This window comes from Pleurodeles waltl, chromosome 8, assembly GCF_031143425.1.
Source record: "Pleurodeles waltl isolate 20211129_DDA chromosome 8, aPleWal1.hap1.20221129, whole genome shotgun sequence".
Taxonomy (NCBI): Eukaryota; Metazoa; Chordata; class Amphibia; order Caudata; family Salamandridae; genus Pleurodeles; species Pleurodeles waltl.
This window is the reverse complement of record NC_090447.1, coordinates 622,844,581-622,859,824: the sequence shown is the minus strand read 5'-3', so window position 1 is coordinate 622,859,824 and position 15,244 is coordinate 622,844,581. Positions and strand designations below refer to the sequence as shown.

General features: G+C 43.5%; 1 protein-coding gene across 3 annotated transcripts in view; it reads right to left on the bottom strand.

Annotated features, from left to right (window-relative positions):
* OFD1 (OFD1 centriole and centriolar satellite protein) overlaps positions 1-15,244 on the bottom strand; it is a 486,789-nt gene that overhangs the window by 59,187 nt on the left and 412,358 nt on the right. For all 3 annotated transcript variants that reach the window (XM_069204717.1, XM_069204715.1, XM_069204716.1), the window contains exon 22: positions 5,157-5,224. In XM_069204717.1, the coding sequence (XP_069060818.1) occupies positions 5,157-5,224 (68 nt within the window). The remainder of the gene's footprint in view (positions 1-5,156; positions 5,225-15,244) is intronic.

The window sequence follows — 15,244 nt, the reverse complement described above, 5'->3', positions numbered from 1 at the left end:
GGTCAGGGGGAGCCTCGGGATTCCCTCTGCAGGCGTCGCTGTGGGGGCTCAGGGGGGACAACTTTGGTTACTCACAGTCTTGGAGTCCCCTGGTGGTCCTCCCTGTAGCGTTGTTTCTCCACCAGTCGAGTCGGGGTCGCTGGGTGCAGTGTTGCAAGTCTCACGCTTCTTGCGGGGATTGCAGGGGTCTTTAAATCTGCTCCTCTGGAAACAAAGTTGCAGTCTTTGTTGAACAGGGCCGCTGTCCTCAGGAGTTTCTTGGTCTTTTGGAAGCAGGGCAGTCCTCTGAGGATTCAGAGGTCGCTGGTCCTGGGGAAAGCGTCGCTGGAGCAGGTTTCTTCTGAAGGAGGGAGACAGGCCGGTAGGGCTGGGGCCAAAGCAGTTGGTGTCTTCTTCTTCTCTGCAGGGGTTTTTCAGCTCAGCAGTCCTCTTCTTCGTAAGTTGCAGGAATCTAAATTCTTAGGTTCAGGGAAGCCCTTAAATACTAAATGTAAGGGCGTGTTTAGGTCTGGGGGGTTAGTAGCCAATGGCTACTAGCCCCGAGGGTGGGTACACCCTCTTTGTGCCTCCTCCCAAGGGGAGGGGGTCACATTCCTATCCCTATTGGGGGAATCCTCCATCTGCAAGATGGAGGATTTCTAAAAGTTAGAGTCACTTCAGCTCAGGACACCTTAGGGGCTGTCCTGACTGGCCAGTGACTCCTCCTTGTTATTCTCATTATCTCCTCCGGCCTTGCCGCCAAAAGTGGGGCCGTGGCCGGAGGGGGCGGGCAACTCCACTAGCTGGAGTGCCCTGCGGTGCTGGAACAAAGGGGGTGAGCCTTTGAGGCTCACCGCCAGGTGTTACAGCTCCTACCTGGGGGAGGTGATAGCATCTCCACCCAGTGCAGGCTTTGTTACTGGCCACAGAGTGACAAAGGCACTCTCCCCATGTGGCCAGCAACATGTCTCGAGTGTGCAGGCTGCTAAAACCAGTCAGCCTACACGGGTAGTTGGTTAAGGTTTCAGGGGGCACCTCTAAGGTACCCTCTGGGGTGTATTTTACAATAAAATGTACACTGGCATCAGTGTGCATTTATTGTGCTGAGAAGTTTGATACCAAACTTCCCAGTTTTCAGTGTAGCCATTATGGTGCTGTGGAGTTCGTGTTTGACAGACTCCCAGACCATATACTCTTATGGCTACCCTGCACTTACAATGTCTAAGGTTTGGCTTAGACACTGTAGGGGCACAGTGCTCATGCACTGGTGCCCTCACCTATGGTATAGTGCACCCTGCCTTAGGGCTGTAAGGCCTACTAGAGGGGTGACTTATCTATACTGCATAGGCAGTGTGAGGTTGGCATGGCACCCTGAGGGGAGTGCCATGTCGACTTACTCGTTTTGTCCTCACCAGCACACACAAGCTGGCAAGCAGTGTGTCTGTGCTGAGTGAGGGGTCCCCAGGGTGGCAGAAGATATGCTGCAGCCCTTAGAGACCTTCCCTGGCATCAGGGCCCTTGGTACCAGGGGTACCAGTTACAAGGGACTTACCTGGATGCCAGGGGGTGCCAATTGTGTAAAACAAAGGTACAGGTTAGGGAAAGAACACTGGTGCTGGGGCCTGGTTAGCAGGCCTCAGCACACTTTCAATTCAAAACATAGCATCAGCAAAGGCAAAAAGTCAGGGGGTAACCATGTAAAGGAGGCATTTCCTTACAATAATCATCTTGTTTCAGGTGGTGTCCACTGAAATAAGAAAGTGTCTTATACACACAACTTTTGGTACAATAAAAACAAGTTACTTACCTGTACACCGTGGTTCTCCAGTATTGATATATTTCACAGATTCAGATGCTTGGATTTTCCCTGTCGTCATAGTGGAAGTCTCAAGGTCTCAAGGTGCTAGTAACAAAAACAGTGCTAGTACATAGAGTTATTTGCAGCTTTCAAAGAGAAACTAGAAAACAAACTACTCTAGCCTGCTCTGCTTTGAAATTGAAGACCTTTGTTCCCTGCTCAAACAAAGGCCTGCAGCAAATTCAATCTACAACAAGGGATATTGTGTGCTACCTACTACACTTGCAAAGGTCAGGATTTGTTTATGATTAGGATTCATCGAGCCGCAGTAGTAGTGTATCTACAAAATTAAAACATTCAGTTTATTTTTAAAATACCTGTCATTAAATCATTTATGGAAGGACATAAGAACCATTCTACCTATAGCACCACTTTTTCCACTGTGGATAAACATTGTCCTTATAAGGTTAATGGGCCTGCCGTTTCAGCCTCTGCAATCATGTCTGGACTTGGAAATTCATGGGAAATGGTCTGTGTAGGAGAATTTGGAGCACGTAACCTTATGGAATTTAAAGCAGTCTTCTTGGGCCACCAGGCTTTTCTTCCCAGGCTCCGCAATTCTTTGGCATTGGTAAGAATAGGCAATATCACAACAAAGTTTTGTCTCACCAAACAAGGAAGAACAAGATCACAGGTCTAGTCCACTCAGGCTCAACAGATATGGAAATAGTCTGCACACAACATCTGTCTGAAAGTAGAACATGTTCCAGGAAAAGAGAACAAATGAGCAGGTTCTTTAAGCAGAACAGGAAAACAGTACCACGAACAGTAATTGAATCAGTGTCCGTTGCTGCAGGTGCTCCATCGATGGGATACCCCAAATCTGGATCTCATTGCCACCTTTCAGAACAAAACAAAATGCAGAACATACACCAGCAGGTTTCGACAGAAAGGGTCCTGGGGAAATGCATTCCAACTGGCTTGGTCAGGAATGTTCACTTACAATTTCCCTCCCTTTCGGCTGATTCCAAAAGTCATTAGGAAAATTAAACATGAAGCATACAGCCTCACTGAGATAGCTCCAGAGTGGCTAAGGCAGTACTGATTCACAGAACTTATTCTCCTATCAGAGTGTCTGCATTATCTATACCAGCGGATGGAAAATCTTCTCTCCATGTACTAGGAACTAGGGTCAGGTGGTACACCCACAGATAGGTTAGCACAGCTTGGCTCCAGACGACAATGAGTTTAGGACACTAAACTTGCCAGAAGATTGCAGGTCAATTCTCAAGTACTCTTGTGCAGACTTTACACGTAAAAGCTATAGGACAAAATGGAAAAGATTTTGTTCATGGTGTATGATCTGCACCCACTTTCCGCTGCTCCACAGCAAATACTTCCTTGTGTGCTGTATTTAGCAAACTCAGGGCTAACACATTCATCTATAAAGGTTAATCTTGCAGCTGTTTCCATATTTCGGAGGAGACCAGCGGGAGCTCTTGTTGTGGTCTAACATACTGATTGAATAGCTCATGAGAGGCTTTTTTTTTTTTTAGTTTACCCTCTATTGAAGACTTCCCCAGTGGCATGGCAACTCAACACAGTCTTGTTTCAACTGATGAGAAGTAATTTCGAACCGATTGATAAAGCAGACATGAAATATGAGTCGTAGAAAATGGCTTTTCTATTGGCACTTACTTCCACTAGGAGGATAAATGAGATTCACGCCTTAATAATTCATAAAACAAATTTACAATTCCAGGATGACAGTCATATTATGAACTAATTGTAAGTTCATTCCAAAAGTGCCAACTTTGTTTCACCTAAAAAAACTATTGTGTTGCCAGTATTCTTCAGTAAGCCTACGTCTGCAGCAGAGAGGGCATTACACTCTTTGGATGTCAGACGCTGTCTCATATTCTATTTGGATAGAACCAAGACTTTTAGGAAATCGGATCAACTACTGATTTCATTTGCTCCACAGAGAAAGGGTCATGTGTTATCACAGGCAAGTATTGCTTGTTGGTTTTCTGCAGTAATCACCTTTTTGTCATGAAAAGGCAAAAAGATAGTTGACTGCGAAGGGGAAAGAACATTCTACAAGGTAGGATGCTGTATCTTCAGCCCTGTTTGCAGGTGATTCGTTACCAGATATTTGCAAGGCAGCTACATGGGGTAATGCCCACACTTTCACAAAGCATTATTGTCTAGATTATTTGGAAAAGGCGGATGCCGCTGTTGGGCAGGCAGTCTTACGTTTACTGTTTCATTAAGGTACACAATGTTATTATTATTCATATTCTGTATGTTTATAGTGCTCTATTCCCTGTATACCTATGTATAGATTATGTTATGCAAAACATTTTTTTCACATTTTTATGGTGAACTCATACTGGTAACGTTGATATTGAGGTTTTTCGGTTTTTTCATGGTGGGATTGTGTGCCTTACTGCCATTTTTGCTTGGGTACATCTTAGTAGTCCATTTCAAACATGCCAATCTATGAAAGATACAATACTGGAGAAAATACAAGTTAATTACCTGTACACTGTGGTTCTCCTGTATTTATATCTTTCATAGATTCACATGCAACCCTGCTTCTTCCCCGTTAAGGCTCACCACTCTTTATACCTCTTATTTTCCTTATTTGCACTCATGCTGAAAATCAGAGGTGTGTTGGCTCTGCACGGGATGAGTGCTTCAGGGTCTCTGCTCTGATTGGTTGAAGTTTGGATGCAATAAAACAATGTGAATTGGCTAACAACGCCCATTGCTCCTGATGGGAATCCTAATGCTTATGTTATATGTTAGCCCTGCTTTTATTACTGTTACCAAGGGACTCCCACAATGACGACGAGGAAGATTCCAGCATGTGAATCTATGAAAGGTACAATTATGAAGACATCTTGGAAATAATGATTGTAAGGGGGAGAAAGACACACAATGGAACAGAGATATTTTGCTATTTTACTACAACATGGAAATGTGTCTAGAACAGTTACAGGACATGGTATTACTTCTCAATGCAAGAAAACCACATAAATGGAGATATATACTGTTGAGTTTTGTAACATCAATAAGAATATTTCTTTGAGTGACAAAATTGGTATTGTATTCAGATTAGGACACTATTCTGAGAGAATAACTCTTAAGAGAGGAACTGAAGCTTAAAAAATTGATATTTACCAGTGAAGGGCACGCCTTTGGGTGAACTGATTTGACATTAGTACTAAAGACTGTATGGCTTGGCTCTTGATAATGGGTAGTGTTTCTTCTATACATCAATACACACATAATTACACAGTGTAACCAACATATTCGGATGTTGTTTTTCATCTGCAACATTACTTATGATGAATAATTTATCTATAGATCTTACCTGTCATCTTTTTCATCAGATGGTCTCTCTGTTACTGAAGTATCTTCGGGTACTTCTTTCCTGGAACTCTGAAGGTAAATCACAACAAATATTTTCGTTCAGGAAACTAAATTCTTCTCACTTATTCTGATGTGCAGACTGAGCGATAGCACAGCTGAATATAAAATGACAACAGTGTGCATACTGCTGATTTTTATGAAAACAAACTGCCATAATTAGGGTGACTTTGAATTGTGGGATTGCAGTATGTTGGTTAACAGAAATGGTAGTTCTTCTGGAACACTGGAAGATCACAAGAAACAAAATCTATTAAATATTGAAGGCTACGCTAGTCTACAGATGCATTTTAATAACCCACTTGCATCAGTATCATTGACACATTTTAGACCAGTGAAAACACTGAAAAGGTACAGTGATGTCTGTGCTCTAAGTACCCTCTCGGGGGTCAGTTGACATTCTGATAGCACAAACATCTATAAGGGACCGCATATGTCTAGGTAAATTCTAATTAGACATATCCTCCAATTGTCTACATGGCACAATGGTTTTAAGCATGTAAAATGTTTCGCTCTGACTATGCAATGGCAGTAAAATCGGTGAACTTCTATTGTATGCAAAGGTTACTTAAATGGCAGTCTGGAATTAGAGAAAATATCTGACAAACATACAGCCTGGTTGTAACAGAAATAATATACAATCTCAGGAAGCAAAGAAGGACAAGTGTGCAGTCTACAGTTATCTCCATGAAAAAGCATGCAAATTCAGCAACAGAATATATTCAAAAGGAAAACATTACTTGTCTGTGACAATTGGTGTGCAGCCTGTACTGATGTAGATTCACATGCTCTGCACACTCCTGCCATCTAGTGCTGGGCGCGGCTCATTAGAGGTTGTTTTTCTTCAAAGAAGCAGTTGAGGTTTTGAGGTGAATCGCAATACCTCGCCCTGAAACCCACAATGTCCCAGGGCAAAGTCTCACCTCAGATCAAGGTTTTTCCCATCGGGTAAGTACGAGTAGGTATGCTAAGCAATATGTTTGTTGTCTGTGGACAGGAACTGTATGTAATGCACAATATAATGTTGACCACACATGTTATGTGAACTCACACCTGGGGAGGCAGACAGAGCGGGTGTAAATATACAAAAAACAGGATGCAAACCCGTTGATACTGGTAAGTAACATTTGCTGTTTGCGACATGTTTGGCTGTAGATCACATAAAAAAAACAGGAAATTCCTGTTAAGAGTGGTGCCTTGGTAGCAAGAATGGAAGACAATTAAAATAATGTTTTTAATACTACAGCTTTACATATATCCATTAATGAGATGTTACATGTGAATGCCACTGTGGCTGCTTTTTGTTTTTTTAGATGAATGTGCCCTAGGAACAGAAGGCAACATATATTTTTCTTTAGCTTAACATTGCTGAATACATCTAATACCCCATGGTGAAATGCCAGACTTTGAAATGTTTTTGACTAGATGTGATTATGTGAAAACAACAAACAACTGTTTAGTCATTTGAACAGTTTGCATGCGATCAGCATATCTTCAAGCTGTTTCGAAATCAAGCTTATGTAGTGCCCTTACTGCTACCAGTTGTGGATATAAAAAACAGCAGGTCAATATTCTGACTGGGATGAAATGATGAGACTACTTTAGGAAGGAATTGAATGTTGGTTCTGCAAACTACTCTTTCTTTGAGTACCTGAGGAAAGTGTTCGTCAAATGTTAAGTCTTTCAGTTCATTCATTCTACTAAGTCACTTTGCAAGAAACTAATTGTAGCAGACATGAGTGCAGTGGCTCAAATGGCAGGCCTGTTAACCTTATAAGGACAATTTTTGCCCACATGAAAAAGGTAGTGCGCTAGGGAGAATGGTTCTTAGGTCCTTCCATAAATGCTTTAATAAAAGGTATTTTAAAAATCAACTGAATTTCTCTATTTTGTAGATACACTACAACTGTGGCTAGATGAACCCTAATCATGAACCAATACTGACCTTTGCAACTGTAGTAGGTGGCAAACAATATCCCTTGTTGTAGTTTGAAATTGCTGGGTGCCTTTATTTGAGCAGGGAATCTCTCTGCAAGCTGCAAATAACTGAATCCTAGGACCTCAGTTGCCAAATCACTTTTGAACCGAGATTTGTAATCAGCCCGCAACTCCAGTAACAGGTCTGGAAGAGGCTGCAAATTCTTGAGGCTGTAGATAGACTTGTCACGAGGAAGAGATGAGTATGGTTGTCTCACCTACGTTGGAGTCACTATAATTAGTGACATATGTGACTGCCACATTTTCCTGATCACATAAGGGGTAAGCGATAGCAGGGGAAAAAAGTATGCAAAATATCCTTGTCCGGTTCAGTCATAATGCACTGCCCACTGACTGATGGTGAGGGAACAAGCTTTGACATATTGTGTTCTTTTGTGATGCAAACAAATGGGCTCTTGGCATTCCCCAAAGGTGGGGTTATATATATAGTGCTTAGAGATTTAACTTCTATTTGAGTGTTTGCTGAGGACTCCTGATGAGGAGGAGATTCACCACACTGTTGTCAACCTTTGGCAGATGTTCCAGTAGGTGAATTAAATGGCATATGGCCCTATGCTAGATTTCTTACTCTAACTTGGACAGGTGGTTGAATGTATTACTCCTTATTTTTGTACTTAGTACATCACTATCATGCTGTTTGTATGAATACTGGGCTTCACCAACCACTAGATCCTTCCAAACCCTAGTCACTTTTAACAACTTTTTGGTAAAACACTCCTGGAGTGGATACATGTACAACTTGGCATGCAGTCCAACACAATGCATGGCACCATCATCCTTAGTGGTTTCATAATCACCCTCACTTTCAGAGGTTGCAAAGTCTGAAAGGAAGGAGCCAGGAAGGTATTTATCATCTCCAGTCTGAGCAAGGCTTTTTCAGTCACTGTACTGAGTGTTGTCCTCCATGTAGGCTTGCACTACTTGGGGGACTGTGTTGCATTTTCTCACATTGATTGCAAATCCTAATTGGTAAAGTACGACAATTGTTTGCTGTATGTTAGCAAGGCATTACCCACAACTCCTTCACTTTACCAGCCGGTTGCCCAAGTACAGGGAAAACCATGAATACGGTTGTGCTTCAGATGGGATGCCACAACTGCCAGAGATTTTGGGAATACTTTGGAGCAGTTGTGATTCCAAATGGTAGAACTTTAATTGGTAACATATTCCACACACCAAAAACCCTCAAGTATTGACTATGAGCAGGATGCATGGGGATGCTGAAATGCACGCACTTAAGGTTGAAAGTTGCCAAGTTGCTATAGAAGAGGTATGATGTCCCACAGGGTTGTCATCTTGAAGTGGTTAGAAGTGATGTATGAATTCAAGACCCTTTACCTAGAGTTGGGCACAGAGTACCATCTTTATTTGCAATGAGAAAGTATTGCGGGCAGAATCATCCTTTTTTTTTTTACTGTTTATCTGACACTATCGCCATTGCACCTTTTTGAACCAGTAATTGGACTTCCTCGAGCAGCACTTGACAATGTTAGAGGGTCCTACTGTGTTGTTGCAATGGTAGACTGAGTGGTGTTGCATGAAACCAGAGACAGTAACCTTGGGCGATGATGGAAAGTACTCATGGATCTGAGGTTATACTTTGGCATTGAGGTAAATACAACCTGACTCTTCCTTGGACAGATGTTGGGGACCTGTTGGTCATTGTTTGGCTGCAGTTGCATCAATGTCCTGGGCACGTCAGTGTCTTCCCTTATTGTTGCCATGAAATCCATCTTTTTGGTCTCATCCTTGGTTTGCTGTTGACTCTTTTGGTAGGACTGCTGTGGAGGTTGGTACTGTTGCTTGGTAGAATTGAAAGCTGCTTTCGACCCTCTGCCTGTGCTCATGGACACCAAAATCCTTGCCAGGATGTATTTTGCACGACACCCGTAGCCTTAACTGTATCAATTTATTTTTTCAAGCATTTCGTCCACTTGAGGACCAAACATATTTCCCCATTGAATGGCATAATAATGTTGTGTTGTACCTCTGGTCTAAACCGTGAGACCCTGAGCCTGCATGTCATCTGAGTAGGATGCTTGTATTTTTTGCCATAATGCAGTATCAGCATCAGCCACACTACATCTAATATTTCTGTTCAGTATTATTTCTCTTCCAACAAATTTCCATCAGCTCTTTCAGAACATGTGCCATGGAGATGATTTAATAAATCATGAATCTCATCCCATTGGCCTCTGTTGTATCTGTCAAGCAGGGCCATAGAATTAGTAATGCACCAGTGTGTTGCAGCAGTGAGCTCAACCCTCTCGTCTGCAACATCAATTTCTTTACTCTTCTTGTCAGAAGGTGGTGTATCACCAGTTCTCTGCATATGTTTTCTTTTTCTTGCAGTATGTACCACCAACAAATCGGGTGGCAAATGTCTTTTAATAAATATAGGATCCTGTGGAGCGGGTATGAATTTTCTTCTCTACCTTGGGAGTCATAATCTCAGATTTCATTGAGTCTTTCAATTGTCCCAGAAAGCACTTTAAAATGGCCTCAAGCATAGGAATGAATTGAGTTGTGTGCCCACCCTGTAGAGAGTATCAATTTAAAAATCATAATTTTCTTCATCACATGACGTGGCACCCTGTATTGTGCAGCTGCCGTAGGAATGACTGCATAGCATGTTGATGTGTTCTCTGGAGGTGATGCTCTTGTTGGATAAGGCTCAAGTAAAGTAGCATGTTGCTGGCCTATCCTATAGTCATCCCATGCATCTTCCAGGTATTCTGGCGATTCTAAATCCTGATCTGCTGTGTGTATAGCTGGTGTTACGTCTTGTTCCTGGGCAATTCCACTGCTCTTGTGAAAATAGAGGGGGATAGGCACCACAGGCAAGACTATATCCCCTTTTTCTTTTTAGGAATTGTGTATGCACTTTGTTAGACCTGCCAGCCTAAGGGTGGTCACCCCCAACTTCTTGCCTGCCTCCCTCCACATTTTGACACTGTTTTTGCTGGTTTTAGGACTCTGCGCACTTTACCACTGCTAAACAGTGCTAAAGTGCATATCCTCTCTCCCTTAAAACATGGTGACATTGGCTCATACCCAACTGACATGTTTAATTTACTTGTTAGTCCCTATTAAAGTGAACTGCATGTGCCCAGGGCCGTAAATTATATGCTACTAGTGGGCCTGCAGCACTGATTGTGCCACCCACATAAGTAGCCCCTTAACCATATCTCTGGCCTGCCACTGCCAGGTCTGTGTGGGCAGTTTCATTGCCAAGCCTGAAACTCCCCTTTTGCTACATATAAGTCACCCCAAGGTAGGCAGGCCCTGGATAATCCCCAGGGCAGGGTGCTATGTAGGTGAAAGGCAGGACATATTCCTGTGTGTTTTATATGTCCTGGTAGTGGAAAACTCTTAAGTTTGTTTTCCACTGCTGTGAGGCCTGCTGCTTTCATAGGCTAACATTAGGGCTACCCTCATATACTGTTTGAGTGGTAGGTAGAGAGGTTATATTTAGTATGGCCAGAATGGTAATACAAAATCCTGCTGAATGGTGAGATTGGATTTTATATTACTATTTTAGAAATGCCACTTTTAGAAAGAGAGCATTTCCCTGCACCTAAAATCCTTTTGTGCCTTACAGCCGGTCTCCAATACACGTTTAGGTTGGGCTGGTTAACCGCTTCCTTGTGTATTTCACCCAGACAACCACAAACACAGGATGCTCAGTCACACCTGCATACTGAATGGGTCTTACTGGGCTGGAAGGGTATAGCGCCTGACACTTACATTTCAAGGGACAGTGGGGCCTGCCCTCACACAATGGACTGCCAGACATCTACTGGGACCCTGGCAGACAGGGTTGTACTGAAAGGGTACCTTGTGCACTTCAAAACCACTCTTTGAAGTCTTCTCCGACTTCAAAGGCACTTTTGGGTATATAATCTGTGTCCCTGACCCCACCAATTCAGACACTTCCTGGGACAGATACTCTGAACCAAACCCAGCAACCTGCCAAGAGGAGCTGCTTGGCTTCCCAAAGGACTCACCTGGACTGCTTTGCTGGGAAGGACTGCTGCCTGGCTGTTGCCCTGCTGCCTTGCTGACCTCTGGCTCTGCTTTGAAGTGCTCTCCAAGGACGTGGATTGAGCTTGCCTCCTATTTCCTGAAGTCTCAGGGCCAAGAATACATCATCTCTGGAAAGGAATTCCTTGTGTGGCGAAAATCAATGCACAGCATGCCTAACAGTGAAAGAATCACTGCATCTCCGAACCGGAACGAAGCAGCCCGGCTCCCCGAGTGGAGATCGATGCAGCAGTAGTGCTGCAACCGGAACTTCAACGCACAGCCCACTGGATCGACAGATCGCCGAGCTGGAACAACGCAGCCTGACTTCCTGCAGGAGGAATCGACGCAGCGCCTGCAGTGCGGAAGAAACTTCAACGCATTGCTCCCCGGATTGACGCAGCACCTGTGACTTCGTCTGCACGCCCAGCATTTCCACGCATCATCGCTGGGCATGAAAAGACTCTGCATGGCAAAAAGGATTCTAGCCTGCGTGCCGGAATTAAACGCAAAGTCCTTGCCATGTGGAAAAGAATCCATGCATTGTCTGTGTGCGTCCAGAAATCCGAAGCGCACCCTTCGTTTTCAACGCATCTCCTCCTCTGCGGCCTCTGTGCGTGTAATTTTGATGCATACCAGGTACTTTGTTTTTGCAAGAGACACTTGTTGCTTTTTAAAGACTCAAGACTCTTCTTATCATTACAAAAGTGATATTTCGACTTGTACTTATCAAATCTTGATCGTTTTGACCTTAATTAATTCAGATAAATATCTTATATTTTTCTAAACCTGTGTGGTGTATGTTTGTGGAGTTTTCACTGTGTTATTGCATGATTTATTGCACAAATACTTTACACATTGACTTCTAAGTTAAGCCTGACTGCTCAGTGCCAAACTACCAGAGGGTGGGCACAGGATAATTTGGATTGTGTGTGATTTACCCTGACTAGGATTATGGTCCCTACTTGGACAAGGGTGTATACCTCTGCCAACTAGAGACCGCATTTCTAACACTCTTAATTCCTCTGAAATTGCCTCAATAAAAGTGAGCTTCCTTTTTTTTATGGAGGACCTTCAGTGTCTGATGGAGAACATGTGCTCAGTTTGTGGGTCTATCTATTTTGAGCACTGACTAGTTGCTCATTGTCTGCAGAAGGTGTCACAGGTGCAATAGACGTTGAAGAAGCACACTGCTTCGAATAATGTTTTGGTGCCAATGGCTTATCAGCTTTCTCTTAGCACTGAGAGCCTTGTGGTCAAACTCAAGGTGTCTCTGGTGCTGAAGACAGTTTTTTGTGCTTACCAGTTTTCACCTCTGTGGCTGGTGTTGATGGTTGATGCTTTTCCAAGGATGGTTCCTCGAGCAAGTAATGGTGCTTTCAGTGCTGGTCCTTGGTTTTGAGTTGGGGGTTTCATGTAGATTCCCAGAGGGCTATCCTTGATATCAATTAGTGCTGGCTCCACGTTAGTGTTCTCTTGTGTCCAGGCTGCTGTGTCTGAACTGGAATCCTGAGGTGTGATCTGTGTCCTAGGTGCGGGTTTTGTGGAGGGCCCTGAAGACTCATCTCCAGAGTCGGAGTCGTATGAGGAGATGCATGTGGCATTCAGCTCTTCTAAGGCTTCCCGGCTACTAGAGGGTGATCTCATTTTGCTGTCTGAAAAAAATCCTTCAATCATCTGCACCACCACTGAGGAGAGGGATTTAGAATCATGTCACTGCATTTCAGTGCAATGCACCCAACTAATGTTGAGTCAGTGCTGAATCATCTTTGTGCATCAAAAGGCATTACAAGTCAAACACGCACTTTTGTTGTGGTCCCTCAGTAGACTGGGATTACAATCCCTATCATAGTAGGACAATGGGAATTTGTGGTAACAGGATGTGCAAAATATAAATGTGTGTTTGTATGCTTGCCACACCAATGAGGCTTTCTTGTATAACTTTACATTGATTTGCTGTTGAAGTGGTCAAAGGATGTGACAAGTACTCAATGATAAACTTTTCATCTGTCCACAGTTGGTTCCATTAAGGCTTGCTCTTTGGTATGTTCTTCAATGACGCCCTGGACATGTCTGAACCCAATGGTGGGAAAAAACAATGTAAGGTGGAGTCTGTGTCCTGCTGTATTGTGGGCTCAGGAGAAGGTATCACAATTCCCCTTGAAACCAAAACCTTTTCTTTAATGAAAAAGAAATTCTAATGATCCAAGCCCATTATCAGATGGCAGAAGTTTACAAAATGTGATCTACAGTTATACATGCTGCAAACCCTGAATTTATATATAACATTTGGCTACTCGATAAATTCTAATATATGTACTTATGCTCTGATTTATGCATCAGTTAGAAAGGAATTATACACCAATTTAGTGAGTACATTCAGATTTCACAGGTCTAAAGCTCTGCTTATTTTGTAAATATTAGAAATAGAAATACTAAAGAAGTTACTTTTCTTTGGTAATGCCTTACCTGGTAAAACCTTCTAGTTGCAGATTCCTTACCTTAGAATATTCCCCAAGTGTCAGACTGGATCTGGAAACCTTTGATGAGCAGTACACCTATGTGCGCTGGTAGGTGGTGTTGTTTAGCTTTAAATGGTGTTGTTTGTCTGTGCCGGAAAGGACATGCATGCTGCCTATTTAGGCGCCACCCGCCCCAGTGTGCTGACGTCAGTTTTGTTTTGTAACTTTCCATGCCAGAAGAGCAGAGCAGTGAGGAACACTGACTACTGGTGTGTGAAACTAGAGTTCCAAGAAGGGGTGAACCCTTTATGCTATAGTAGATTTGCAGAGCGGGGAGGATGGGAAGTTCGGTGTGGAATCTTCTAGCTAGAGTCTCTAACAGATAAGGAATTACCGAAGGTAAGTAACTTGTTCATCTTAAAGAGACTTCTAGCTGCAGGTTCCTCACCTTCAAATAGATATCCAAGCAATATCCCCCAGAGGTGAGGCTACAATATGGATTAGTCTAAAAAGTCCTGCAGGACCGAACAGGAAAAGTGACCATCACACTGGGCCTCATGGTCCAGGCAGAAGAACTGTGTCAAAGTATGCAAAGAAGCCCACGTTTCTGCCTGACAGATATCCAGGACAGGAACTCCGCAAGCCAACACAGCGGTTGCAGCTTGGACTCTGGTACAGTGGGCAGACAAGCTTTCAGGGGGTTAGTTTTTAGCCAGTGTGCAGCAGATTTTGATGCAGAGCACTATCCATCATGAGATGGTCCATTTCTGCACCACCTTTCCTTTCTTGGCTCCTACATCTCCAACAAAGAGTTCCCTGTCCACCACAAACTCTTTTGTGCGGTCAAGGAAGAATGATAATGCTGTTTTTGGGTTCAACCGGTGAAGTTTCCCCTCTTCATCAGAGGGATGAAGTGGGGCATAAGGACCAAAGAAAGAATAAACAGGAGAACTAGGGAAAGGGGTGCAGAGGATCATTATGTTTGTCTGTACACCAAGCCACAAACTTGCTCCAAATGCAGGCATTTACCATCTTACTGGAGGGAAACCTGGTTGTCTAGATAACATTGCACATTTCTGACAAAAGGTCACAGGCTTTCAACCGTCACTGCTAAATCTCCACGCATGAAGGAAAAGCGTTTTCAGGTTTGGGTTCAGGACCCTGCCCTGTTCCTACGACTGAAGATACTCTTGAAGAGGCAGCCTGGTCCGAGGACCACAGCTCATGCTCAACAGTTCTGGATACCAGACTCTCCCCCTGTGCCCAATCTACATCCACAAGAATGGCTAGGGTCCAGTTGGTCCTGATCTTCTAGAGAACTCTTGGCAGGAGTGGTATTTATGGAAAAGCATACAGCAGGACGAAGCTCTTCTCGAGAGAAAAAGCATCTCAGAGTGAGACTCCCACGGGATACAACACACAAAGAGGCTGACATTGAGCATTCTCTGCCACAGCGAACAGATCTAACCAAGGCTCTCCCAACTCTTGAAAGGTGCTTGTACCACATCTGAATGGAGATGCCATTCGGGATCCGCTAAGTATTGGCAGC